Consider the following 25,627-nt stretch of genomic DNA (forward strand, 5'->3'; position numbering starts at 1 on the left):
TGTTCTGGGGTGGGGGGAGGCTTTATATATAGTTATTTCACTATAAAAATGAAGTGGGGGGAATAATGAAAGGAAATCAATAATTAAGGTCTCCCCCATCAGAACAGACTCTGACACTGAAGCAAATCAGAGAGGATATTCAAGGGACAATTAAGAGGCTATTCATCACTACTCCCCCATCAACCCTCATCAGGGAAAAAAAATAAAGCAGGCTGAATGTACAAGGAGGAAACTTTTAATTAATGTTGCCGGTATCCTCTGCTGAAGGGATGTGGAGCCTGTGCCATCCTCTCCCCCCCCCCCCCGAGATGCTGCTGGACTACAACTCCCATCATCCCTGACCACTGGCTTTGCTGGCTGGGGCTGGTGGGAGCTGGGAGTCCAATGATGTCTAGAGGACTTACTGAATAGTACTTACTTGTGATGGGAGGATCTTAACCATGGGGCAGTGCATTCCTGCATAATACAGTGGTACCTCGGGTTACATACGCTTCAGGTTACAGACTCCGCTAACGCAGAAATAGTACCTCGGGTTAAGAACTTTGCTTCAGGATGAGAACAGAAATCGCATGGCAGCAGTGCGGCAGCAGTGGGAGGCCGCATTAGCTAAAGTGGTGCTTCAGGTTAAGAACAGTTTCAGGTTAAGAACGGACCTCCAGAACGAAATAAGTACATAACCAGAGGTACCACTGTACAGTGCTACACTGTCCTGAGCTTTGGGCTGCCATTCCACCTGGCTGCAGCAGAGGAAGAGAGTGGCCAGTGCGGTGCTGCTGCCCTCCCAAGAGTGGCATTACCAGGATGGGGGTGGCAAGGTTGGGGCTGTGCAGTCCCACTGGTGGTACCAATCTGGTGCACAGACCTAACCTTGCCACCCCATGCCTATCCTGGCCTGTTAAGTGGCAGCAACACTGCTGCTGAGAGGGCCCACGGGGCAGAGAGGCCCACATCATCGGTTAGCCTGTGGGGCCAGCTGGCATTTGGTTCATTCTTGCACTGAACTGTTTCCATTCAAGCTGGCAATTATAAGAACAATGATGCGACTTTAATAACTTGTCCCTGAGTTTGCTTGTTTCGGATAGTAAGGCTGTGCGGGGAGAACCTGCTTTGTTTTTAATTGGTGATTAGTATATTTAAAGCATTTAAAAATAATGTGATTGAATGGAGCTTCTGTGGAAGCTGTTTAAAATCTGTTTCTATCCAATTGCGGAAAAGCAGGGCTTTTCAGCTGTGCTAAGCTTAGGGCCCTGGCATGGAAGCAGCCTCAGAATCATGATGGTTGCTTGGCTCTCTCCTGCTACTAGTAACGCAGATTGGCCTGGACATGCCACATATGATCTACTGCAGCAGCGGAGGGAAAACTTCTCATTTCGCCACATTCTAAACCCCTGCAATGAAGTATGTAAAAAGGGGGCAGCTGAGAAGAGAGATAAATTGTCCATATGAAGTGATCTTACGATTGTCGTTTGGATATATGAAGAGAGATGTTACTGCATAGCGGCACTGTTGTGCCTTTGCACCTATGCCTCCTCAGAAAAGTGTTTGGCTGTCATGCGTGGCGTAAAAATGCACTGTGTCTGTGTATGTGTGTTAGTCTTGTTAGTCTGAGGTGTGGTTATAATTGGGTTTGTCATCTGGCGAGCTGTGATGTGTTAGGGAGCTCAGCATAAATGTAAGAAGGGTTCCCTGACAAGTAGGCATAAAGTGTTCTTCTTTAGCCGTGCATTTCCAAACTGGGAATTAAGCACTATCTGACCTGCTTCATTCCTGCTTGTTTTAAGGCGCTGGTTTCTATTTTGGTCTTTATGGTAATTATTTACTGTTTTATTGGGAGTTGTATAACTTTGTAATATGTGTTTTTTTGTGACTGTAAGTGGCCTGGAGCGGTTATGCTGAAACAGGATATAAATTTAATGAAGAACAATATTAATACGCAAGCGTCAATGCTTGGATGCCTGCTCCATGGGAACCTGCAAAAAGCTTCACTGCTGTTTGTGGATGTTTGGAAAGCTTCACCTATATATATTTACTGTCTGGCATGTGTATAACACATTTAATGTTCCTGATGGTTTTTATTGTTTCCACCAACACCCTGTGAGCAGTGCTGCAAATAATTCTCAATACTGGAGCTCCCTGTCCCACTCCGCTCCCCTCCTATCCATGCCTCACCTACTGCTCTTTGCTGCTGCTTCTCTTGCCCTATCACAGCTTCCACTGTGAGCTCATATTTGCAGCTTCAGAAATGATGCCCCCTTGTCAAGTGAGACAGAGTCGTTGCTGTGCTTTGCTATCTTCCTGGCACAAGGAGTCAATGGGAGGCTCTTTCCCCCCTCTTCAAGCTACAGAGGAAAGGGCACCAATCTGGGTGTGGGGGGAGAGGGAGGGAGTGTGCCCACTCCATGAGTTAAATACTGTTCTATCATTGTTTCCTCACTAACATTGTATTGCCAGTAACTCTTCAGGATAAGAATGATGGTGAATAAAGTCACACGTAGCCCTGTCCATACAGCCTGTGTGCATTTGCCTTGTTAACAACCTGGAGGCAACCAGGCAAGTGTATAACTGTAAGCCTGTCTGTGAGGTCGATCCATTTGACAGAAGGCAAAACTGAGGTACTTGCCCAGATACTTTTGGTCTGAGCAGGAACAGGCTGAGGACTCCTGAGTCCTGTTCTTTGTCCACTGGGCCACATGGGCTGGTGTGTGTGTGTGTGTGTGTGTGAGAGAGAGAGAGAGAGAGAGACTTTCCCTTTGGACGAGAGTGTGGTTTTCTATTTTGCTACAAAATATTGCCATTCCACTTTTCCATTAATAATGCTCAGAACAGCTAGTGTGATTTTCTAAAAGAGATGATCAAGGCAAAACCGAACCAAATAATGGTATCCCTGGATGCATGGGTCAGTGTGCATGAGCAGGCAAGGGTGGTGTTCATGTTACTGGGTGCTGATGGAGATGGCTGGGGCAATGGAGGGAGCCTGTGTGTGTGAGAGAGAGAGGGGGGGGGGAGCGCGCACCCATGTATCTATATAGTAATCTGCAGTATGTGGGGCTCTGTGTATGCTTGCATCTACATACAGAATGTGCCTCTCTCTAGCTTCCTCCCCAGTCACCAGTCATGGGCATTTGGCACTTGCTGTCCAGGCTCTATATCCTGGTACTTCCTGCCTTGGCACCATTTGGTTCCCCTGCTGGTATCACAGCTTCTCAGGTAGATCAGAGCCCAGAGGAGATGGGGATGACAAGCAAGCTCTGTGCCAGGGATTTGTGTAATGTTCCCTTCTCAGCAAACACCTGGTAGGAATTATCCCCACATTTCTGCCCAGTTCAGCAGCTGCTATATGCCCCCCTTCAATCAGCTTGCCCTAGGGAGCCAATTGACGATCACCATGCTATTGCCAGGATTACAAACAGGGCTATGGGAGGAGCATGTCGGGATGGAGATCTGTGCACTGGTAGCAAGGAAGTCAGACCTCTAAACTGACCTCAAGCAGGTTACCTGTACAGGGCAACCTCCACCAATAGGCTGGTGACAAGCCGCAGTTGGAAAACCCATCTCTATTGGGTTTAGGGCAATCAGGCATGTTCAGAGTCTGATTTCCAGGTCCTGTCTAAGTCCAGGAATGCAGTCCATACAAAGAAGAAGCATGAGGTGGTGAACAACAATGAGGCATGTATGGATGTGTAGACCTTGAGACCCACCCACTGGTGCCAAGAAATGCCTCTTCAGATCCCAGATAGATGAAGCAAAGAACCATATGGTGTGTTCCATTCAGGATCAGTCTATTATCTGTGCTTTCGACAAGATTAGTGTGCTGATCAGGGAAAATATGGGATGCTCAGTCCTTGTGATACAGGAAGTAAGAGGAACCCTGCTGAATCAGTGCAAAGGCCCATCTAAGTCCAGAATTCTGTTTCCCCTAAAGGCCAAGCAGATGCCTATGAGAAGCCACAAGCAGGAAGTTAGACCAACAGCACTCCTGCTGCTGTTCCCTAGCGATTAATAATCAGAGGCCTACTGCCTCCAATTCTGGAAGCAGCATATAGCCATCATGACCGGTAGCCATTGATGGAGGCTTTGCATTTCAAAGGGGCAATGACCCGGTTTGGGGAGCAGGTGCGTATTTAGCTCAATGAGGAGTGTGAGGGAGGACTTTGATGGTTTGCCTAGTGGTGCTTGGGATACCCAAGTCAGAGGATGCTTCTGGGCACGAAGGCCAATTTAGGAGGATAAGTCATAGCAGCAGCCTCTAAGGACCAGCTGACTATACACTCCAGGGTGGTGGGTGGTGGTGGGAGCCTTGAGCCAATGTGACACACGTTAACATAAACCAATAGTGGGCACTCTGGAATGTATGCAAAATCCAGACTGGAACTGTCAACCACAAAAGCAGGCAAGGGCAGGCAGGGGACAAGGTGGGGAAAGTGGCATTAAGGTGGCTGGAGAGGTCCAGGCAGTGGTGTAGTGAAACAGGAGTGGGAGGAAAACAGAGCCTTTTTTTCAAAGCAGGAACAATAACATCATCTGCCAGACTCCACACACACACCCCTCCAAGAGCAGGAGGAATAACATCATCTGCCAGGGTAACTGACATCTTCCTTGATCTGCCAAGTGAATGAAGCAATAACAAGGCTTTCAGCTTTTACTATTGCTTGTGAAAGATTAGTCAGGAAGGAATCAGGACAGCAGGTAGCATGGAAAGTGTGAGGACATATGTTATAGATTTTTGGGGTATAGATTATGACAACTTCCCATGGGGCAAGCGTATCATTAAGGGGAAGGAGAACTAGTGGAATCCAGTCTTGGCTTTATATTCACTGAGTGGGAAGAGTTCACATGGGTTTCGGGAGCCATTCCCGGTGCTTCTCCAAACTGCACAGCCACAAGCCTACAGCCTCTGAGGCCATCACCTGAAAGGTGGTTCACCTGCAGAACACCAGGCCTTCCTATTATCCTTTGGGTCACAGAGACAAGATAGTCTGGCCAGAGGGAATTCTGGTCTGAGATCAAATGGTAATTCAGTTTGCATTTCCAGTTTCAGGTTTGTAGTCCTTTATTATGGACTTGGGGAAATAAACCATACCAAGGGCTAGCCTTACCACAAAGCAGCAAGAAGCAGTTGCTTTGGAGCACAAATGGCAGGAGAGGCAGCATTCTAGTACAAATCTCAATAAAAGAAAATGTCTGACAGATCCAGCATTCTAGGCATGGACACCAAAGCAGATTGAGATCCGTTTTCAGATAAGCTTGGACAAAACCTCCCTGGTTAACCTTCTGAATTCAAAATGCCTGGATTTGGCAAGAGTCTGATGCAATTTTGCCTATTTTACTGCAGGGAAATATCTGTTGGCGCTGTTGTCCTCAGTGGGGCTTTAGCCTGTTGGTTTTTCTCCCTACTGTGACCAGCGCATTTGCCAGGTGGCAATAGACCAGGAGCCAGAAACTTGTTCAACACTGCGGACTGCATCAAAATAATATCATGAGCCAGAGGGCCATATCTAATTTGCATATTAGAGCAGCACATAATTAACATACTTGGCATAGGATTTCCCTAAATGTGGCAGGTGGTGGCCATATTATTATAAACTATAATCCCCATAGCACTTAGTATGTGTGAAGGGTTTTGCAGTTAGCTGTCCATCTCTTTGATCCTCACTGCAACTTGGTGAGGTGTCCCATTGGCATCCTTGTCGCAGTCTGCTTTGGGAAGCAAGGTAACGTTTGAAAGTGAGGAGGGGATCTGGCGGCCACTTTCCAATGTACAGTAATGATTTCCAGAAGGATATCTGTGTTGGTCTGTCGCAGCAAAAAACAACTAAGGTTTTATGGCACCTTAAAAGATCGAAAGATTTATTGCAGCATAAGCTTTCATGGACTAGAGTCCACCTTTTAATGTGGACATTATGGACAATCTTCTTGACCATTCAACTCTTCAAAAAAGAGCAAAACATACAGCCTCCAGGGACTTAACTACAAGTGTATCTGGTCATGTTGTTCCAATTGTCTCAATACAAATGTTAGAGAACAGGTCTTTACTGCCTCTTATTATCCTATGCAGCAAGTTTATTTCTCAGAATGGGTATGACAAGCAAAACACCACTGTGCACTGCATTGCTTCTCAACAAATCACCCTTATTATTTTCCCCCCTTTTGTTTGTTTAGAAAGCATACTTGCTGTTGCTTTTTCTTGCCTCCAGTAGTTTTTGCTCCAGCCTAAGTACCATATTTTACCTTCACATCCATCTATAAGAGGTTTTCTGTGGTTTTTTTTAGAGAGCTCCTAAACTGTGAAGCATCTGTACATTTTTTTCAGGGAAGAAAGAGAGACAGGTTCCTCTCCCTGACCTTGAAGGTTCCACTTCCTCGTCCCAAGTACTTGACTCATAATTAAAGTAATGTAAAGAATCGCCAAGCAGAAAAAAAAAGTGTGTACCTCATTCTAGTTGGAATATGACGCAATCATTTTATTTTAAACACTTGCGCTTCATTTCACACATGCTGGAATACACATTTTTCCCTATGCGGGTTTTATCTTCATGGGGGTGGGGGACTGTAACTTACGAAGGGTCTCTTGAGGTTGCCAAGCGTGCTAATGATTTACTTCAGGGGATTGTTTTGAGACAAAACATACTAAAGATTTAAAGCAAGTTAAAACATGCTGTTTAAATGATAATGAATATGAACAGAAACTTGAGCCAGTCCTGGGGGAGAGAATCTAATTCAATAGACTCCTCTTAGGTGAGCTACATTAGTTGGTAAGATGGGAGGGATGTCATCACCTTGCCCAGAGTAAAAGATGAACAGAATAAGCAGCAGCTTAAAGGTTTCTGACATCTCAAAATGAGCATTCTGAGAGAGCTTTGATGTTGAAAGACCAAATAAAGTGGTCTAATGAGCGGTGTAAGCCCTAATTAAAATTAGCATAGGCAAAATAAGACTCTTTCTTTGTAATGTCTTGTCCTATGATAAGGGTTTGTATGGAGTGGTTAATTGTTTAATTAGTTTTTTAAAAGATGGTTCTCTGAGGGTGGAACCACATGTTAGAAGGCTTGCTTTGTAACCATACAGCATCTAGCACAGTACATTACAATTGCTACAACAGGTAGAAAGATCATTAAGTGGTCCACCAAGGCTCTCAACAATTTTCAAGTGGTCCATGGGGGAAAATATTTGAGAGCCACTGCTCTAAGCTAACTTGCTACCCCCCAGTGCAGTGGAAGATGCTGCTCTGCCACCTATGTTGAAGTAAAGATACAACTGCCAGTCCACTTAGATTTTATCTGCAGAAGGGGCCACCATCTTATCCCTTGCCTCAGGCAGCAAAATGTCGTGGATGGCCCTGATGTGGGGATAGAGCATCAGAGGGGAAGAAGGGGGATGTTGAACCTAGCCTGCATCCCGCGTTCTTCCCATCAAGTGCACCCCTGGCTATTTTTACATTAGTTTATCCTAGCTGGGTTCTGGGCCTGAAAGTAAGACCAGCTGGGAGAGTTGCCGCGGGGGGGGGGGGGCATCTGTAGGCATGAAACGTTTAAGAACCCCCACTCCTTGTGATTGTTTAATGCTGATGCCCCCCCTGGCCCTCCACATTCATATCGCTTTGGCAAATGTGGGCTTGGAAACATACATATGCTAAGGTGATCCAAAGTCCCTGGAAGTGTGGACAGTGTGCAAGGGATTTCACTGCTCACTTTAGAGGCATAGTGGGAGACTAGGTAGTGGAAGGTTTTATTTTGGTTGCTGACAGTATAGATCTTTATCTCCTTCCCTTCCCTTCTCCCTCCCACCTCCACCTCAATTCCTTTGGTGCATCAAGAATTGTCCACCTGTCCATAAGGAATGTTTGAATGGGGAACACCCCACTAGCATTTATCACCGAGGTCCCGCTCGATAGTTTTTGCATCGTACTTATGGTCAAAAAGCCAAGCAATATAAGCAGCAGAACTGTATATGGCAGCTTTTGCTGGACTGTGCCACTTCAGCCTGCAAGTGGGGAATTGCATATCTGAATACTCACTGTCCCTCCTCGGATATATTATTCCCTCTCCCCCTGAAACATAAATAATAAACATGCTGGGAAAGAATGGGCTAGAGCCGTTCTCCTTGACATGCTCATTTTTTTAATATGCCAACAGATTATTATGGATGGGAGCATTCAAAATGCAATCACACCCTTCAATGGGAAGGATTCCACTTCAGCAAGAAGTGAACCACATGATTCTCCTGGCCACACAGTTCATCATTATCACAACACATGCTTTTTATGCAGCCTTTTGGGTCTGGGTCACACCCACAACACTACCATAAAACAGACAAACCAGGAGTCTAATTAAAGAGCCATACAGGAATTCATCTCCCCTCCAGCTGATTGACAAGTGCTCTGAGGAGGCTCTGCCTGCAGCCAGCAACTTGGTTTGATTCCTTGAGTAATTTGGAACTCTCTTATTGCATGCTGTGATTGTGATTTTTATTTTTTATTTTTTTGTAGTGTGTGTGTGGGGAGGAAGGGACCTAGTGTATAGATTTGTATAGCCACCAACCAATGAGCAGATCTGTACTGCCAATGCTGGTGGGATTTAGAGTGGGATTTGGCTGCTCGTGCCTGACAGACAAATAAAAATGAAATGAAATGAAATGGAAATAGTGCCAGTCACAGGCAAAGAGGGACAGGACCATGCACATGTGTTGGAATAATCTCCTGAGGGTACAGTGGCAGAATGAGGGTAACATACCAACCGTACATGAACCTGTTGCCTTGTGTGATGCTACTGGAACCAATGGCAGGTAGGGAGTCAGGCTCACTCTGATAAATAATTTGGGAATCTGCCCTAGAGCTGGCCAGCATATAAATAATAATAATCTGAGTGGGTTTTTATCAATATGTAGAAGGACTCTCTACATATTATTGGGCAAACCTGATGTATCCAAAAAGAAAAGTGTGTGTGTGTGTGTGTGTGTGTGTGTGAGAGAGAGAGAGAGAGAGAGAGAGAGAGAGAGAGAGAGAGAGAACTGGAATTATAGCAAGTGGAGAAAAATAAATGCATTGAGGGTGCTGGGTGAGGTGAAACCAACACATTAAGTCCACTGTATCTGCGACTGGTTTCATTTAGTGCCCACCTCTGCACTTCACTCACTCGTCTATTCTGACTAATAATTGGCCCATGGAGGATAAATGGAGGGCAGGATGAGCTCCTGACATCTGGCTCAGCATAGTGACATCTGGCCAAACCAACAGCTGAAATCCTGGTGTTCTACTGGCTGGTGTTTGGGGAACTTGACACGTTTTTCCTGGCTAAAATGGCCCTTCCTGTTCCTCTACATTTTCAATTTAAAGCTTGCTGCTGGGAAGAGTCATTTCTTTGGCCAAATCATACAGCGTTCTCCCTGGGTCAAACATCTCCCCTGCTTATGTGGAATAATAATAAGAATAATAACAATAATTTATTATTTATACCCCGCCCATCTGGCTGGGCCTCCCCAGCCACTCTGGGCGGCTTCCATAGAAACCAAAAATACACTAAAATATTAAAAACTTCCCTGAAGAGTGCTGCCTTAAGATGTCTTCTGAATGTCAGGTAGTTGTTTATCGCTTTGACATCTGCTGGAAGGGCGTTCCACAGGGCGGGCGCCACTACTGAGAAGGCCCTCTTCCTGGTTCCCTATAGCTTTGCTTCTCGCAATGAGGGAACCGCCAGAAGGCCCTTGGCGCTGGACCTCAGCGTCCGGGCAGAACGATGGGGGTGGAGACGCTCCTTCAGGTATACTGGACCGAGGCTGTTTAGGGCTTTAAAGGTCAGCACCAACACTTTGAATTGTGCTCGGAAACGTACTGGGAGCCAATGTAGGTCTTTCAAGACCGGTGTTATGTGGTCTCGGCGGCCGCCCCCAGTCACCAGTCTAGCTGCCGCATTCTGGATTAGTTGTAGTTTCCGAGTCACCTTCAAAGGTAGCCCCACGTAGAGCGCATTGCAGTAGTCCAAGCGGGAGATAACCAGAGCATGCACCACTCTGGCAAGACAGTCCGCAGGCAGATAGGGTCTCAGCCTACGTATGAAATGAAGAGGGCGGAGAGCATTGACTGATTAATGGATGAAAAGATTAAAGACATTAGTTTTCTGAGATAATGCGCATCCTATGAATCTCTGTCCAAATGCTTGAATGACAAAGATGTGTGACTTTGCCAAGTCGTTCCTGTTTTCCTTGACCCTCACCAGAGCCTCAACTCTTCCTCTTCAAGACCCCAATATGTCTCTTCCAGGGGTTAAAATGTTGCCCTCCAATGACCTGTGGGACCCTCCCAACTCACAGCACTGCCAAAACTCAGTAAATGTAATAATGGAAGGAAAGGGTATTGCTGATATGTTTATGTTGTCACAGGGGATGTATCTGAATTGGGCAGGTGTTGAATACGCTGGAGAAAAGTGAGGTATTGAAAGGCAGGAATGTGTAGAAGATGGTCTGTTATTCAAAGTCCTTGTTTAGGTTGTGAGGCCATAACAGCAAGCAGGGAAGATGTAGGTGGTGCTTATGTGATTTGCCGTGGAAGAGGTAAGCTCCTGCTTAGGGTTGTGACTTTCTCTTGAGGTGATCAGCCTTCCCATTCAGAGGCTTCCAGGGGTTTCATACCGTGGGGATGTCTTTAATCTAACCTGTAACTTTCTTGGTCAACTTCGCACAGCTAATGAAAGAAGCATGTATTGTGGCACATGCCGTGATAATTCTAAGGCATACCTGTACAAAGATGTTGTTCTGCCCTCTCCTCCAAAGATCAACTCCAATGACCTGCAGCTCAGGCAGAGCTCTGGCTGCCAAAACCTAAACCATTGGCATCCAAAAAGCAGCAGATGGGCCTTCCCACTGGTTGACAGGAGCTCTGTCAAAACAGTGCAGCACAGAGGGTTAGCAACTAGCAACCCAGACACCATATGCAGCCCCCTGAGGTGAGCCATTTGCTCACCTATAGTTGCTCCACAAGCTCTGATCTTGAGAGGATGAGAACGTGGGAAATATGCAGGCAGGAGAGAGAATGGTTTCCTTCTACAAATCCAACGGCTTCTTGCTTTCCTTCTCCTCCTAACCCTGAGCTAATTCATGCAGCAAGGTGCATGGGGTGGCAGGAAGAAGCAGCGTGAGTGTATTTGTGCACTGGTGAGCATGTTTACACACAGGTGAGCAACAGCTTAGTTTGATTTCAGGCCAACTGGGGAGGCAGGCTTGATTCTATGCTACTCCCTCTGCCCTGCCACCAAAGTGGCTCATCACCTGATTCCCTTTTTAAGTCTCCCTTTCTCATTGCCTGTTCTTTCCTTCCTCTCCCAACCACTTCCAGGGGGAACGTAGAGGCCCTGCGAGATGAGCCTGCCCCCGGGCACCCCCGCTGCTAGGATGCTCTTTGTTATGGCTCTGGCCTGTGCCAGCCCCTTCTTGGACCTGCGGCGGCGGACCATCAACATCCCCATCATTTTCAGTGGCTCCACCTACACGCAAGAGAGTGCCCGGTTCTCGCCCGAGGACTTCCGCAACTTCTCAATGGAGATCAACCCCATCCCTGTGGTTCTGAATGACACGAACCCGCGCAGCCTCATTGTGCGGCTCTGTGACGTTCTCTCCTCCCTGCACATCCATGGTGTGGTTTTTGAGGATGATACACGTACAGAGGCTGTGGCCCAGATCCTGGACTTCATCTCAGCACAGACCTCTGTTCCCATCATTGGCATCAACGGAGGATCAGCCATTGTTCTTACACCCAAGGTAAAGTGATTTATTCTGTCTATGTTCACTCTAATATCCTGTGTTTTTCTCTGCCCAGATTATGTATAACTATTTTAAATTCTGCACTTCATAAAATTATACAACCTGAATCTATTACAGACATTTACTCACTGATGCTAATCTGCTTAATTTGCATACAGATAGTGCAGAACTTGCCTTTATCTTAGTGCAGAATTTTGGATACTTTGATCAATATTTTTTTTCCATTAAGTGCAAGGCAGGCACTTAATTGAGGGGCTTTGGTGTAGGGACACTGGGAGGGCTGAAGATAACAATAGATATGTCACACAAGCTCATACTATGACCCCTTTTTCAAGGTTAGATGGGCATCAGCAGTTCAGAGAGGAGGACAATTTCAGCATAATGATTTTCTGCATGCAAGCACTTTTGGAATTATTTGTATGGTGTACAGAGGTGGAAAATGTTTTGCTGGAACTAAAAGCCAACCCTTATTCCCCAAATAAAACTATTCTGAAAGCTCTCCCATGACAGGAGAGAGGTAGAAATCAGAAAGTAGACCTATAATGGGATGGCAAATAGGTAGCACTTATCACCCTTGTGTCTTTTGCTCCCTCCTAAATCCAGGAGAAAGGATCAACCTTTCTACAATTAGGTTCCTCGACCAAACAGCAATTGCAAGTGATGTTTGAGGTCCTGGAACAGTACGATTGGACGGCATTTGCTGTCATCACGACACTGTTTCCCGGCTATGAAGACTTTGTAGATTACATTGAGGTCCTGACTGACAGCAGTTTCATTGGTTGGGAGCGCCGCAGCACTGTGACCCTTAATCTCACTGATGACCCAGACGGGGCCCGCCTCAAACGCCAGCTCCGGGAAATAAATGCCCGCATCTGCCTTCTCTACTGCTCCCGTGAAGAAGCAGAAAGCATCTTCCGTGCAGCCCGTGAAGTGAAGCTCACAGGCCCCGGGTATATCTGGTTCATGGCAGGTGCCAACTTTGGTAGAACTGAGTACATGCCGGAGGAACTGCCCGAGGGTCTCTTCATGGTGCTTTCAGCAGGATGGAAAGATGATCTCTACCACAGGGTTCAAAATGGTGTAGCCATCATTGCCAAGGGGGCAGAGGCCCTATTCCAAGTCTACGGCTCAGTTCCAAAATTCAACAATGATTGCCGGGCACCCAATCTCACCCAGATCAACGAGAACCTGCATCGGTCAGCAGGGAAAGAGGCTGGGGGGATTTTGCCTGGAAGGGGGGTGGAATCAAGAGCAAAAGAAAGTGCTGTTGTCCACAAGGGATGTATAGCAGATCTAACTTATCGCCATACCCTCCTCGCCTCCCATTCCTTTCTTCATTTGCAAATCTGTTCCTCAAAGCATGCTTCCTACATTCCTAACTTGTTCCTCTTCACATCCATTTCAGCCATTTTGACTTTCGCCTTGCTTCCTTATCTCCATTTCTCATGAGTCCTTATGCGCCACTGGGTGCAAGAGTGGAATGCCAGGCTGAGTATGAGGAGGAGAGGGAACAGGGGGGTGACATGGCAGGGGGCTGAGACCGGGGCGGGCGGGATGACAAAGGCAGGAGGAGGCAGGTACTTCTCCCAGGATATGGCTGCTCCAGATGAGGAAGCTGGATTCCTACGTCCCTTCCTGGGAAAAGGAGCACAACGATTGAATCTGGGAAGAGTGTTAGCCAACCCACTAGCTGTAGAAAAACCTGAGTCAGGTGGGGAGGGCATAACCTGGTCACTGAAGACCCAGCAGCACTGCTGTCACTGGGAAAAGGGAAATCCTCCCCTATGCAGTGAGCATCTGCACACCCCACAGTTCTGCAAGGACACCTCTTCCTTACTCTCAAGTAAGAGCCTCTGTCTTCATGAATCCCTATATATCCACTCACCCTATGCACCAACATCCAGCCAGTGCTGGATTTACACAAAAGCTACATATCTATTTCATTACATTTATATACCACCTTTATATTCCAAGGATTGGCCCAAGGTCACCAGTGAACTTCATGGCTGAGTGGGGATTTGAACCTTCGTCTCTTGGGTCACAGTTCAGCACTCTAACCGTTATACCACACTGGTTAATCTACAGTTAAGGTCCAGTTTAGGGCCTCGCATTATGAGGGTCTCCAAATATAACCCCCCAATTTCAATGACTCTGCCTTTAAAAAACCCCATAAATGGTTTTAATTGTATGTCCCAAGCACAACACACACAACACATGTTGTTTGGCTCTTCCATTTAGAAAGGGCTAAACAGTGTGTGTGAGAGACCACTCTTGCTAAGTCAGAAATCAGAAGGTCTTTTCATTTAAATAAATTTCATATGCAAATAGGCTTATTGCAAGATAGATGATTAGTTTTAAGTTGTAACCTTGCCTATGTACGGGTTATATATGCAAATATAAAAGTTTATTACTTTTATTTTCATCGTCCTTTCTGTTAGAATAATACACAGTATTATGGGGCCTTTTAAACTTGACATAGCATGGGCTTCCAGCATATCTTTAATCTGGCCTGCATCCAGCTCTTTCACTAGCTCTGCTTCCCACTATTTGCATACCATCCCTTCCTACCACCTCCCCATATAGCCAGTTACACCCCGCACCTCATCCATATTTACCCACCTTTGCACACCATCCATCCTCACTCAGTACCCTGCCTCCCCTTTCAAAATGGGCCTGATTCCAAAAGGGCTTTTCCCTTCTCGATTTCCAAGTCCTGATCCACAGCTGCATCCAAAATACTAGACCAGTGCCCTGTGGGTCAGGCTTGAGGGGGATGGCAAAATGAGGGGGAGTGAAGCTGCGATGGCAGCATGTGGAAAGTGGGCTCTAGACTGACACTGAAGAGCTTCCATCATGCCTCTTCGCAGGTACTTCATGAATGTTACCTGGGGTGAAAAGGATTTCTCCTTTAATGAGGATGGGTACCTCATCAATCCATCCTTGGCTGTGATCTCCCTCAGCAAAAACCGAACCTGGGAGGTGGTGAGTTTGAGGGAGGTTTGGGGGGAAGGTGGTTGGGTTGGGGAGGAAGGTTGATGAGTCAAGGGGAGGGGGTAAAAAAAAGTTTGGACAGGTCGTAATCCGGAGTCCATGTGAGTTGGTGGAATTGTGGCAAGGTTGATGTTTGGAGAAGGTGGACTGTTATCATGGGGTAATTATGGGGCAACTGTGAATTCAGGAGATGGAGTGTGTTTGGAGAACTGTCCAAGGGCTATAAACAGAAAGAGCTGAGAGGGCGCTGAGTCTCAAGCCCCTGCTATAAGGCACAGCCGTTCACATGCCAGCACCCCACAGAAAGCCTCTCACAGTCCTGATGGCACCATGAAACAATCAGAGATCGCAAGTGCCCAACAAAAAAGCAGCCAGAGGAGCAAAGTAATGTAAATTTCTTACACATCAAGCCAAACCCTACAGGGAAAGGCAACCAGTCTGGCAGGGGTGGTGGATTCATTCCTGAATCTCATTTTGGCAATTGCTGAGCCCATAGCTGTGAGCAAAGCCCATCCACCGAGTCCTCACACAAGGTATCTATTTGGCTAATTTTGTTTAATTAAAAGTATTTATAAGTTGCATATTTTACACATGTCCTCCCAAAGTAAGAACATCAAAAGAAATGATACAGAAACAATAGCTATGTGGGCACATGATGCTACTAAAGAAAGCTGCTCTAGTTAAGTCATTCAAAGCCTTAGTTTAGGGTCGTAGTCAAGGAAAAGGTCTAGAGGGCTTCCTTAAATGCCTGAACAAGGTGTAAGCCATTTGGAAAGCGAGTTCCACAGCTGTGGGCCACCACCAAAAAAGCCCTGTCTTGTGCTCGCCAGCTTCACTGATTTTCCCAGTGAAGCAATACCTCCCTAGCCTATCAAAATATGTCCTAGTTTTTAACTAATTTTAACTACAGTGGTACCTCGCAAGACGAATGCCTCAGAAGACGAAAAACTCGCAAGACGAAAGAGTTTTTTGTTTTCTGAGTTGCTTCGCAAGATGGATTTCCCTATGGGCTTGCTTTGCAAGACGAAACGTCTTGCACCTTTTTTTTAAAACCGCCAATGCATTCCTATGGGAAACCGTCAATACACAGTGGTGCTTCACAAGACGAAAAAATTCACAAGACGAAAAAACTCGCAGAATGAATTAATTTCGTCTTGCAAGGCACCACTGTAGTTTGTTTTTATCACTCTGTATTTTATCACTGATGTTTTTTAAATGTTGTAAGCCGCCTTGTATTCCAACTTGGGAGAAAGATGGGATATAAATATCAAATAAACAAAATATAGGCAAGATCATCTGAGATATGGTATTGGCTACCCAATATCCTGACTCCATGCTGGTCATGGATGTCCTCAATGGATGTTGGAAGCAGAGGAATAATGTGAATGGAGGATGTGATTTTTAAGACAAGAGTTTGTATTTCTTTCATGTAGTAAGCCACCTTAAGCATGGTTTGAAGTGGCATACAAATTAAAATATGTATGTATGTTTGCATGTACAGTATGTCTGATGTGAAGATTCAGAAGTTGGTGCAATCCTGGAGACGTTAGTTGTGGGAGGGGGCTTTCAAAACTGAGTTTCTTGAATACGGCATAAATTTGGGACCAACACTGGTGGGCTGGCAAGAGTCTGGAGAAAGGTTTGGGGTGTATCTAACCTCTTCTCTATGCCTCGGGAGGCAGGTGGGAAGGTGGGAGCGCAGAATCCTGAGCATGTCACGCTACAGAAAATTCCTGCAACCTGTGGATGACAACAAGCACCTCATGGTGGCAACACTGGAGGAAAGGCCCTTCGTTATTGTCGACAACATTGATCCAGCCACAAAGACCTGCATTCGTGATTCAGTTCCCTGCCGCCACCCACTCAACCATACCAACAGGTATTCCGTGAGACACTGGCCAAGTTTACCACAGTTGAGTTCAGTGTTATCAATTTTACATTTAAATCTTTCTCTTCCTCAGGAAAGTTCAGAGTGGCTTGTGTAGGCCTCCCAGTGGACACCCATCCAAGCACCTATCAATCCCATTCTTGCTTATTTATTACTTAACCCATTAATATTGCCCCATTCCTCCAAGGATCTCAAAGTGGCACACATGGTTTTCTTTCTTTCTTTCTTTCTTTCTTTCTTTCTTTCTTTCTTTCTTTCTTTCTTTCTTTCACAGCTTTGCTGTGAGGGTAGGTTAGTGAATGGCCTAAATTCAGCCAGTGAGTTTCATGGCTGACATGGGATTTGAACCCTGTCAGCCACCGCAGACCTAGTGCACTATAATCACTATGTCATGCTGGCTCTGTGTTTACCTTCCACAGTGCTCCTAAACCACTTGCTGAGTTCTTTTCCCCCCCTCCTTGTGCTGTTCACAGCCATCAAATGGTAAAGAGCTGCTGCAAAGGATTTTGTATCGACATCCTGAAGCGTCTGGCTAAGACTCTGGGTTTCACCTACGATCTCTATCTTGTCACCAATGGCAAGCATGGCAAGATAGTCAACGGCATGTGGAACGGCATGATTGGAGAGGTAACTCCATCCCCTCCCCAAGGAACTGGGTGGTCTGAACTCACGCACAAATTCTTAGAACTCTCTGCATTTTGTTCCTCTTAAAAGAACTCAGGAATTCTGCTTTTCCACCCACACATGTGTGACTCTCAACTCCACTTGAGAGGACCCAGGCTGTTTGGATTGTATCCTTGAAGTAGAGGACTATTGAATAGTGCACTGACATAAATAGTAGGGTGAATCTGCTTCAAAGGTTATGGGAGGGTTGCCCTAGGCAATATGGCTCTGCCCATTCCTGGATCTGATAGGCAAACAGAATTTTACATCCTGTCTCCAGGGCTCAGGGTGGGTTACACTGTTTACTCAGAAATGCTGGACCCTCCCCTTCCTTTCCAGAAAACCCAGGATTGCTGGCTATTTGTACTTTATCCATCTCTCTCTGTGTGTGTCTCTCAGGTGTATTACAAGCGAGCTGACATGGCGATTGGATCCCTGACCATCAATGCGGAGAGAGCTGAAGTCATAGATTTTTCTGTGCCCTTTGTCGAGACAGGAATCAGTGTGATGGTGTCTCGTAGCAATGGAACTGTTTCACCTTCTGCCTTCCTAGGTGAATACCCAGCCCTGGGATGGGTCAAAGTGAAAAGCAGGGGGGAGAGTTGGCATGAGATGTGGAAGGAGTCTTCCAGGTAGTCTGGTTTCAAAGTAGGGTTCGTTATAGTAGAGAAGTCCTAATCTTCCCCCATCCTGTCATCTATTGGATCTAATGTAGTTGTGCACCCAATCCACTAAGGACCTGCTTTATTGCTGAGGTAGAGTTTTGAATTTTTTATTGTTATCTTTATTTTAGCATTTTTAACCCACCACGTATGCTGGAAAGGTGGGGTATAGATAAAATAGGAAAATGTTTAAAACAATTGTTAAAATGGACATACAAAATGTCCTTGGGCTGAAGGAAAATGGCCTGAGAAAAGCCATAAGCAGAGAAAGAGAGAGAGAAAAGAAAACTTGCCCATTTGTGGGTATCAAGTGGGCAGCTGCCAATATGTACCAATAGGAGTTACATAACTGCAGTTAACACAGTACTTAGGATCACAGTGGAAGTACCAGCAGACAGGTTTTTCCAAATCCTGGGAAAAGACAATTTCACCCAAATAGACTCACATTAACAAATGTGCATTTTTCAAGGAAGACATTTTGATCTTTCAGATCAAAATAATAGCTTTATTTTTTTGCCATGGAGGGACTTGTGTAGCACCCTCCCAAAGCCACTATTCCCTCAAGGATGGTGATAATGGTAGATCCAATTTTTTCCCCCCTGCTTTGGGGTTCATCTGCATCATACTCTTAAATCAATTCTGACAGACTATCTCAGAGTCTCCACATGACCACAACTCGCACAGCTCCTCAGGAAAAGCCAATTTAAAGAGGCGGCCTTAAATTATACCATTTTTAAAAGTGTTACTCGTGATTTAGGGTGCCTCTTTTATGCCAAAGGTTCAGAAGCCCTGCTTTCACCCACTAGAGCCTAGCTGTCTCGGGCATACCACCATTGTGGTCCATGTTTCTCTTCCTGCAGAGCCCTACAGCCCTGCTGTCTGGGTGATGATGTTTGTCATGTGCCTGACTGTCGTTGCGGTGACCGTCTTCATCTTTGAATATTTCAGCCCAGTAGGCTATAATCGCAGCCTCAGCGCCAGTAAACGTGAGTGCACCAAGGATAAGGGAGGGGCATGTGTCTGAAACTGGGGTACCTATGGAGATAAGGAAGGGCGGCAAGCATGTGCAGCCTGTTGCGCTCCAGCCTCTACGGCAAAGTTCAAACTCTGATTCATATTCCCCCATCCCATCCTGCCTGGTAGGCACTGGAGGCTCCAAGTTCACCATTGGGAAATCCATCTGGCTGCTCTGGGCTTTGGTGTTCAACAACTCTGTGCCTGTGGAGAACCCCAGGGGCACCACCAGCAAGATCATGGTGCTGATCTGGGCCTTCTTCGCCGTCATCTTCCTTGCCAGCTACACCGCCAATCTGGCCGCCTTTATGATACAGGAGGAATATGTAGACACGGTGTCTGGGCTCAGCGACCAGAAGGTGAGAAGAAGGGAGGGCTCCCAGAGGGGGGGAAACAGAGGCATAGTACCCAATTTGTGGAATTCTCTCCCCAGGGAGGCTCGCCTGGCACCTTCATTACATATCTTTAGGTGCCAGGTGAAAACGTTTCTTTATAACCAGGCCTTGGGCTGATTAAACATTCTATAGCCTTTTAAATGTTGGGGGAGCGTTATTGGTTGGTCTGTTTTTGTTTTATTATGTATTTTGTGTTCTCATTTTGTATGTTTATGTTGTGAACTGCCCTGTGATCTTTGGATGAAGGGTGTTATACAATTTTAATTAATGATAATGATAATAATAAGTTCCACTCCCTCCCTCCCATCCATCATATCTCTCCCTACCAGACAAAATTCCCCATTCATTCCTTCGCCACAGCTCTCATTTTATTTCCCCTTTCATTTTCTTTTCCACCACCAAAAACAACATGCCAGGCACAATGTTTTCCTTCAGACCAGATTAAACATATCCCCATTTCCATTAATATAAAAAAATTAAGTGACCACCACTGCTTCCCCAGTGTTTGAAAAATGATGAAAGGGATGCAAGGAAAACCGTGAGATGTGTGTATAATCATGGCCACATGTTAAACCAAAACCAAACAACCCTAAAATCAAAAAGATGTGTACTTTTGCTACACTTTAACACAAAAGAGTAAAATTGAGTCTCTGTTATTTGCTGTACACATTTCCATCAAATCACTTTTAGAAGCCATGGTCCTACAATGTCTCCTTCAGTGCCTTAGATCTCAGCTGTCTTGACTTCACTTGCATAGTCTTGCAAGGGCATTCTTTTTTGACTGAGCACCTCAGGTTTTGCAAGGTTTATTTTAAATTGCTTGGGGAGGAGCTACCTGGCTGTGACCACTGCAAACTCAGCAAGTGGAAAGTTTTGCCTTTGGTGCCAATAGTGCTGTTGGGGAAATGTCAGTGAAGGTGAAACTGCCCAGAACAAAGGCAAAGCCAGAAGATCAGACAGACAGGCAGTCAGGCAATTGCACATCTTTGTCTCCTACTCCAAAGTACCAGACCTGCCACTGAAAAGCCTCTGAATCCTAGGGAGCTCTTAGTAAGGATCTGGCTGAAACCCACATACCAAGTCTGTGCATTCGTATTACAGTTCACATTATCTAGCATGAGCTCACCGCCACTAATCTATAGCTCTTCCTCTGGAAAAAGTGCTAGCAGAGCCTTGTAGATTACCCACCTGCAGAGCAGGAGAGCTATTCACGTTGATGCACTCATGGCACACTTATCATTTTTAGAAACTAACGGTGGCACTGAGAACAGATTCTAGCTCTTACCTTCAGCCCTAATTGCTGTTTAATTTTAAAATGTTACACTTGCTTGTGCTGATAGGCTTCTGGTAGGCAATGCTTACTTTCAGAAAAGCCACACATACCCACAATCAAGCCAGATCCATCACACTCCCCTTAAGACAACTGCAACAGGAAATACGTCGGTGTGCCTGTGCATGCATACATGCATGTGGTCAAGATTAAAGGGTGGCTGACCTAAGCAGTGGAACTCATACCCTTGGTAGCTCCACACAGCCCTCCACTGGGATACTTTGCTGGTGCCCAGCATGCATGGTGTGTATTTATAAACCAGAACGTGGCTGATTATCCCCTGGCAATTAGCCCCTGACGAACAACCACAGCTGTGGGGAAGGAGGGGGCCACACAAACCGGACCAGCTGTGGCAAGGCAGCCTCACTCCAATTGAATCCCTTTCGTTAAGAACTAACGAGCTGGGATGTAATTAATGGGCGTAATTAACGTCCAACATGAAACACAATCGCAGATAAATATTAAACAGCTCAGATTAACCAACTCGCACTGAGTAGGGAGCAGTTTGAGGGAGAGGGTAAAAGAAGAAAATCCAGGCAGAGGAAAAGTGTTTCTATAGTAGAACCATAGTAACATCTATTCAGAAGTCCCACTGAATTCAATTGGACCTTACGCCCAGGTAGGGATGGGGGAGAAATTTGATTCAATTCACCTTTAATGATAAACTTCACATTTTCTGAAACAGTATGTGAGCTGAAACACAGCTGTCCTTCGGACTTACCTACATTTTGCATTGCAGTACTCCAGTAAGGTAATGTGTACAAACATGTATATACAATGGTAACATTTGCATATAAATGCATATATTAATGAAAACAACATACAAAAATGCATCATAGTAGGGGAAACTGTTTTCCAAAATGTGTATATTAGGCAAAACTGCATATAAAAATGTGTATCAAAGGAGAAATTTACACAAAAATGGTGACAGATTTTCACTAGGTCTTTAAAAAAAACAACAGCTGATGTAACCCTAACATAAGATTGGAAAAGTGAGAAACTAAGAGAAACCAAAACTGATATATTTGCCACCCATCCCTAGTCTCAGGTTAAATAGCAATGCAGCCTTAGTCTTGTGAAATTCAAGAGAGGGAGCCATGTTATCAAGTTGCAACAAACACAACCAAAAGCCTTGTGACACCTTAAAAACTAACAGATTAATTGCGGCATCAACTTCTCTGGACAAAAACCCACTTAACACGGCGACCCCCTCTGGACTTTGCCATTAGAGAAGGCACTGCATTTAGCCATCAAAAGTGGAAAGCCTCATTCTGTGCATCTGACAAAGCAGGCTTGAGTCTATGAAAGCTTCCTGTACAATAAATGAACATGTCTTCAAAATGCTACAAGACTCTCGTTTTGTTTCTAGCTGTAGAAGTGTTTTCCCCTCCCCTCTCCATCCTGGTGGTTTTCCCAGTATTCTCTTCTACCTCTATTTGCCTCTTTTCCATTAATTCTTTCCCCCATTGCTTTGTCATACACATTCCTCTGTCAAATTCCAGATAATCTCTACCAATCTCCCATCTTCTTTTCTCACTTTCCCCAGACGCTTTTGTCTGCCTAATGGCTTCTAAGCTTTAGACACCTAGAAGCCTCTTTCCATTATCCCCATTTGCAAGAAAACCATCGCTCCCCCTTTCTTCCTCCCCGCACCCATTGCTGGCACTCTGTATTTTGTCCCCAACCTGGGATGCATTTGATTTTTGCTGTTTCTTTGCTTCCCATTTCCATGTCGAAAGGCCCAGTTGCCCCAGGAATATCAAGGAGGGACTGAATTTGCTCAGAGAGCTCTTGTGTGAAGCCAATTTTGTGATGCTCAAAACAGACCAAAGATGTTTTTCTCCATCTACAGCCTTCTTGAAGCAGACTCTTGTAATAGAACAAGCAGGCTGCCTCTGCCCTTCATACTTCTAAATGTGTCCCCGTCTATTTCAGTATCACTGATCTCTCGGTGCACCTCTCTGTCAACAATCCTGTCTGCCAACTGCTGAATCCATCTGTACCCAGAATTACCTGTTCATTGTGTCTTCTATTTATGAGTCCATTCCTGGCCTCTTTCCACCCCGCCCTGCTTGCCCCTTTCCATTTTTCTCATCTGACTCCTTTCTGACTTTGGTTGCTGTAGTGTCATAAGCATCTCTTCACTATGGGCCACAATGTAGTATCAGAAGAGCTACACTATTCCCTTTTTTCCATCACATCCTATGCACTTCTGAGCCCCCTCCCCACCAAAAATAAAAAAATTACCAGGAATTTTACTTAGTATAGGGAGCAGAGGCTATGTTGCTCAACTCATGCAGAGTACTGCATATCCACTGCAGTCGCCCCCATCCTCTGTATTTCTCCCCTTATATTACCATAACAGGCAAACAGGAAGCAATGCGATTGTTGCTAAAATACTGTTTGTAATAGCATATTAAAATGGAAAACATAGGGCTCGTCCACGCTTTTACTGATCATGAAGAAAGGCTCTCTGCAGCTTGACAATAAACAAACAAGCACATTAGTTGAAGAGGGTGTGTGTAAGCATAGGAAATGTGCAAAGATGGGTCAAAAAAGGACAAAAAACAAAATCAACGCTGCCTGGGTACTGGTACAAACACACCCTCAAGGTGTTTCATCTTGCATGGCCTTCGAGTTCCACATCCCACTGTTCCTTTCTCACTCTGCTTCTCCCTTCGCTCTATGTCTTATTTCCCAAACTGCCTGTCTCACCCGCCTGTCCTTAGATAAATCTCTAAAAAGTTCGTTTTCTTTTCCTTGGCTTGGGCACTGATCTCTTGGCTGGATTCTAGAGGACAAACTCAGTAATCATACATGATGTTTCTTGCTCATATCTATTTAGTCTTCTCGTCCATCTCCAAATACTACTGCCTGTCTGCTTTCCTATCGTGTCACAGAACTGTTTGAGAAGGAGGAGGCTACAAGGCCCTTAGTCTAAGCCCTGCCACCAGCTGGGACAGACCACCCGCCCACCCACCCACATCTTCCAATATCAGTGTCCATCTGACATTACAGGGGTGGAATTCCCTTCAAACTCTAAACATCATGAACGATTACACCCTGTGGAGTTGAAACTGACCCCCAAAGCCATTATTAAATGAAAAGCAGGTTCAGGAGAGGAGAAAATAAGAGTGGCAGGAGGATGGACAGGAGGAAAGGGTGTACATAATCCCCTCTCTATCTGCCATTTTTCTGCTTCAAGTCACGCACAAAAACGCAAATTTTCCATCTGCGGGAATCCAAAAGCATGTTGGAAACACAGAATCATAGAGCTGGATCAGCCCCTGCTGATACGGTGTTTCCTCTAGCGGCTTCTAAATCCCCCTCTTCCAAGCTGCTCTTCCTAAAAAGAATGTGTGACATGAAGGTCAACCCTGAGCACGAGCAAAACTTGTTCACTCAGATTGTGGCAGTTCCTGATGCCCAGAGAAAAATTTAGAACTTCCAGATATCAACCCTTCCTGACTGTCCTCTTCCCCAATCCAGCCAGTTTTTCTAACCTACCTCACAGGGTTATTGTGAGGCTAAAATGGGGAAGCAGAAACCATGTGCCTCACCCTTAGCTCCAAAGAGGATGGGGATAAAAATGGAAGCTCATAAATAAATCTGTTAGCTCATTTATTCATCCTCAAATAAACATGGTATTTACCTACCCATCCATCACTATATGCATCTCTCCATTTCTTATCCATACCACTCTGCTCGTCTGTCTCATCCATCACACACAACAGGGTGCTTCTCCATATCCAGAAATCATAATGCTTGGGAAGGTGAACTCTGCTCTAATTGATGCCAGCCAAATTTCCGTTTTATTTCTCAGCCAACTGAGCACAACAATACACTACTCCAAAAGTAGCACCAGCAAATTTAAGAATCTCCCTCCTCCCGTCCTTGCTCAGTTTTCACATTTGGGAGGAGAGCAGGGAAGGGGTCGGGGCAAGATCCGCAGAAGCACTCTTCACGCTCCAATTTCCCTTTACCTCCCTCTACAGTTCCAGAAACCACAGCATCACTACCCACCTTTGAGATTTGGCACTGTTCCCAACGGGAGCACCGAGAAAAACATTCGGAACAACTATGGGGAGATGCACGAATATATGGGGAAGTACAACCAGCGCAGCGTGGAGGATGCACTCCAGAACCTGCAGACAGGGTAGGTGGGGGGAAATGGAAGAAGCAGTGGTGGCGGCAGCAGGAAGGACAACTCCAAGACCCTTAGTTCTCAGCATATATTTTCATCCTAAGCCTTTCTGCTCCCTGGGGCACATGGCCTGCAGCAGGCCCCTACAGCGGGACCACATGTGCCCTATGTTTCTCTCCACATAACCCATTTTTTACACAACAGATGTGCAAATGCTTCTCATTTATGTCGCACACTCTCGTCATCATTCCATGAGGCCACACTCCTGTTGTAGAGAAGCCACCATTTGCCCACACTTGGGGTAAATATTCAGCGAAGTAAATGCCGTTTTTCCCCTCTGCAACATCCTCTCCCTCCAGCGGTAGTACATTAATTGCTGTGGCAATTGCTCTGTGGAATGTGACTGTGTGAGTGACACAGGCTGCTGCTGGATGTTGCTTGTGACATGGCCAGCTTTAATGCCCATGCTGTTTTGTGATCCTTTAACAAGTTTATAATTATAATTAGTCAATTTTCATTAGGCTGTCATCTGATTAAAGAAATCTTAGCCAATTTAATAATAATATGAGTTTGGGTCAATTAATCAGTGAATTAATTAAATCTGCAGAAATGTGCATATGAGCAAAAATTACTCTCTTTTTTTTAAGCATACTTTGTTTTTAGATGATGCACTGCAGACATTAGAAGAGGCATCCCCACTTCTCTCTCATATAGGAGTGAAGGCCTGTGCAAAAGCTGTGCTTGCCATGTGCTGTTAATGCAAGTAATTGCATTAAAAATTTTTTTTTT

General features: G+C 45.4%; 2 protein-coding genes across 10 annotated transcripts in view; one reads left to right on the top strand and one right to left on the bottom strand.

Annotated features, from left to right (window-relative positions):
- KDELR1 (KDEL endoplasmic reticulum protein retention receptor 1) overlaps window positions 1-25,627 on the bottom strand; it is a 127,929-nt gene that overhangs the window by 38,381 nt on the left and 63,921 nt on the right. The gene's annotated exons all lie outside the window — the stretch shown is intronic.
- The window catches only part of GRIN2D (glutamate ionotropic receptor NMDA type subunit 2D), a 61,444-nt gene that overhangs the window by 17,995 nt on the left and 17,822 nt on the right, over window positions 1-25,627 (top strand). For all 3 annotated transcript variants that reach the window (XM_083411566.1, XM_083411565.1, XM_083411567.1), the window contains 9 exons: window positions 11,327-11,748; window positions 12,355-12,947; window positions 14,619-14,733; window positions 16,425-16,621; window positions 17,104-17,257; window positions 17,693-17,846; window positions 18,816-18,941; window positions 19,099-19,328; window positions 24,690-24,850. In XM_083411566.1, coding sequence (XP_083267692.1) covers window positions 11,350-11,748; window positions 12,355-12,947; window positions 14,619-14,733; window positions 16,425-16,621; window positions 17,104-17,257; window positions 17,693-17,846; window positions 18,816-18,941; window positions 19,099-19,328; window positions 24,690-24,850 — 2,129 coding nt within the window. In that variant the 5' untranslated portion in view covers window positions 11,327-11,349. The remainder of the gene's footprint in view (window positions 1-11,326; window positions 11,749-12,354; window positions 12,948-14,618; window positions 14,734-16,424; window positions 16,622-17,103; window positions 17,258-17,692; window positions 17,847-18,815; window positions 18,942-19,098; window positions 19,329-24,689; window positions 24,851-25,627) is intronic.

This window comes from Podarcis tiliguerta (genome assembly GCF_965153285.1).
Source record: "Podarcis tiliguerta genome assembly, chromosome: 13".
NCBI classification, from domain to species: domain Eukaryota; kingdom Metazoa; phylum Chordata; class Lepidosauria; order Squamata; family Lacertidae; genus Podarcis; species Podarcis tiliguerta.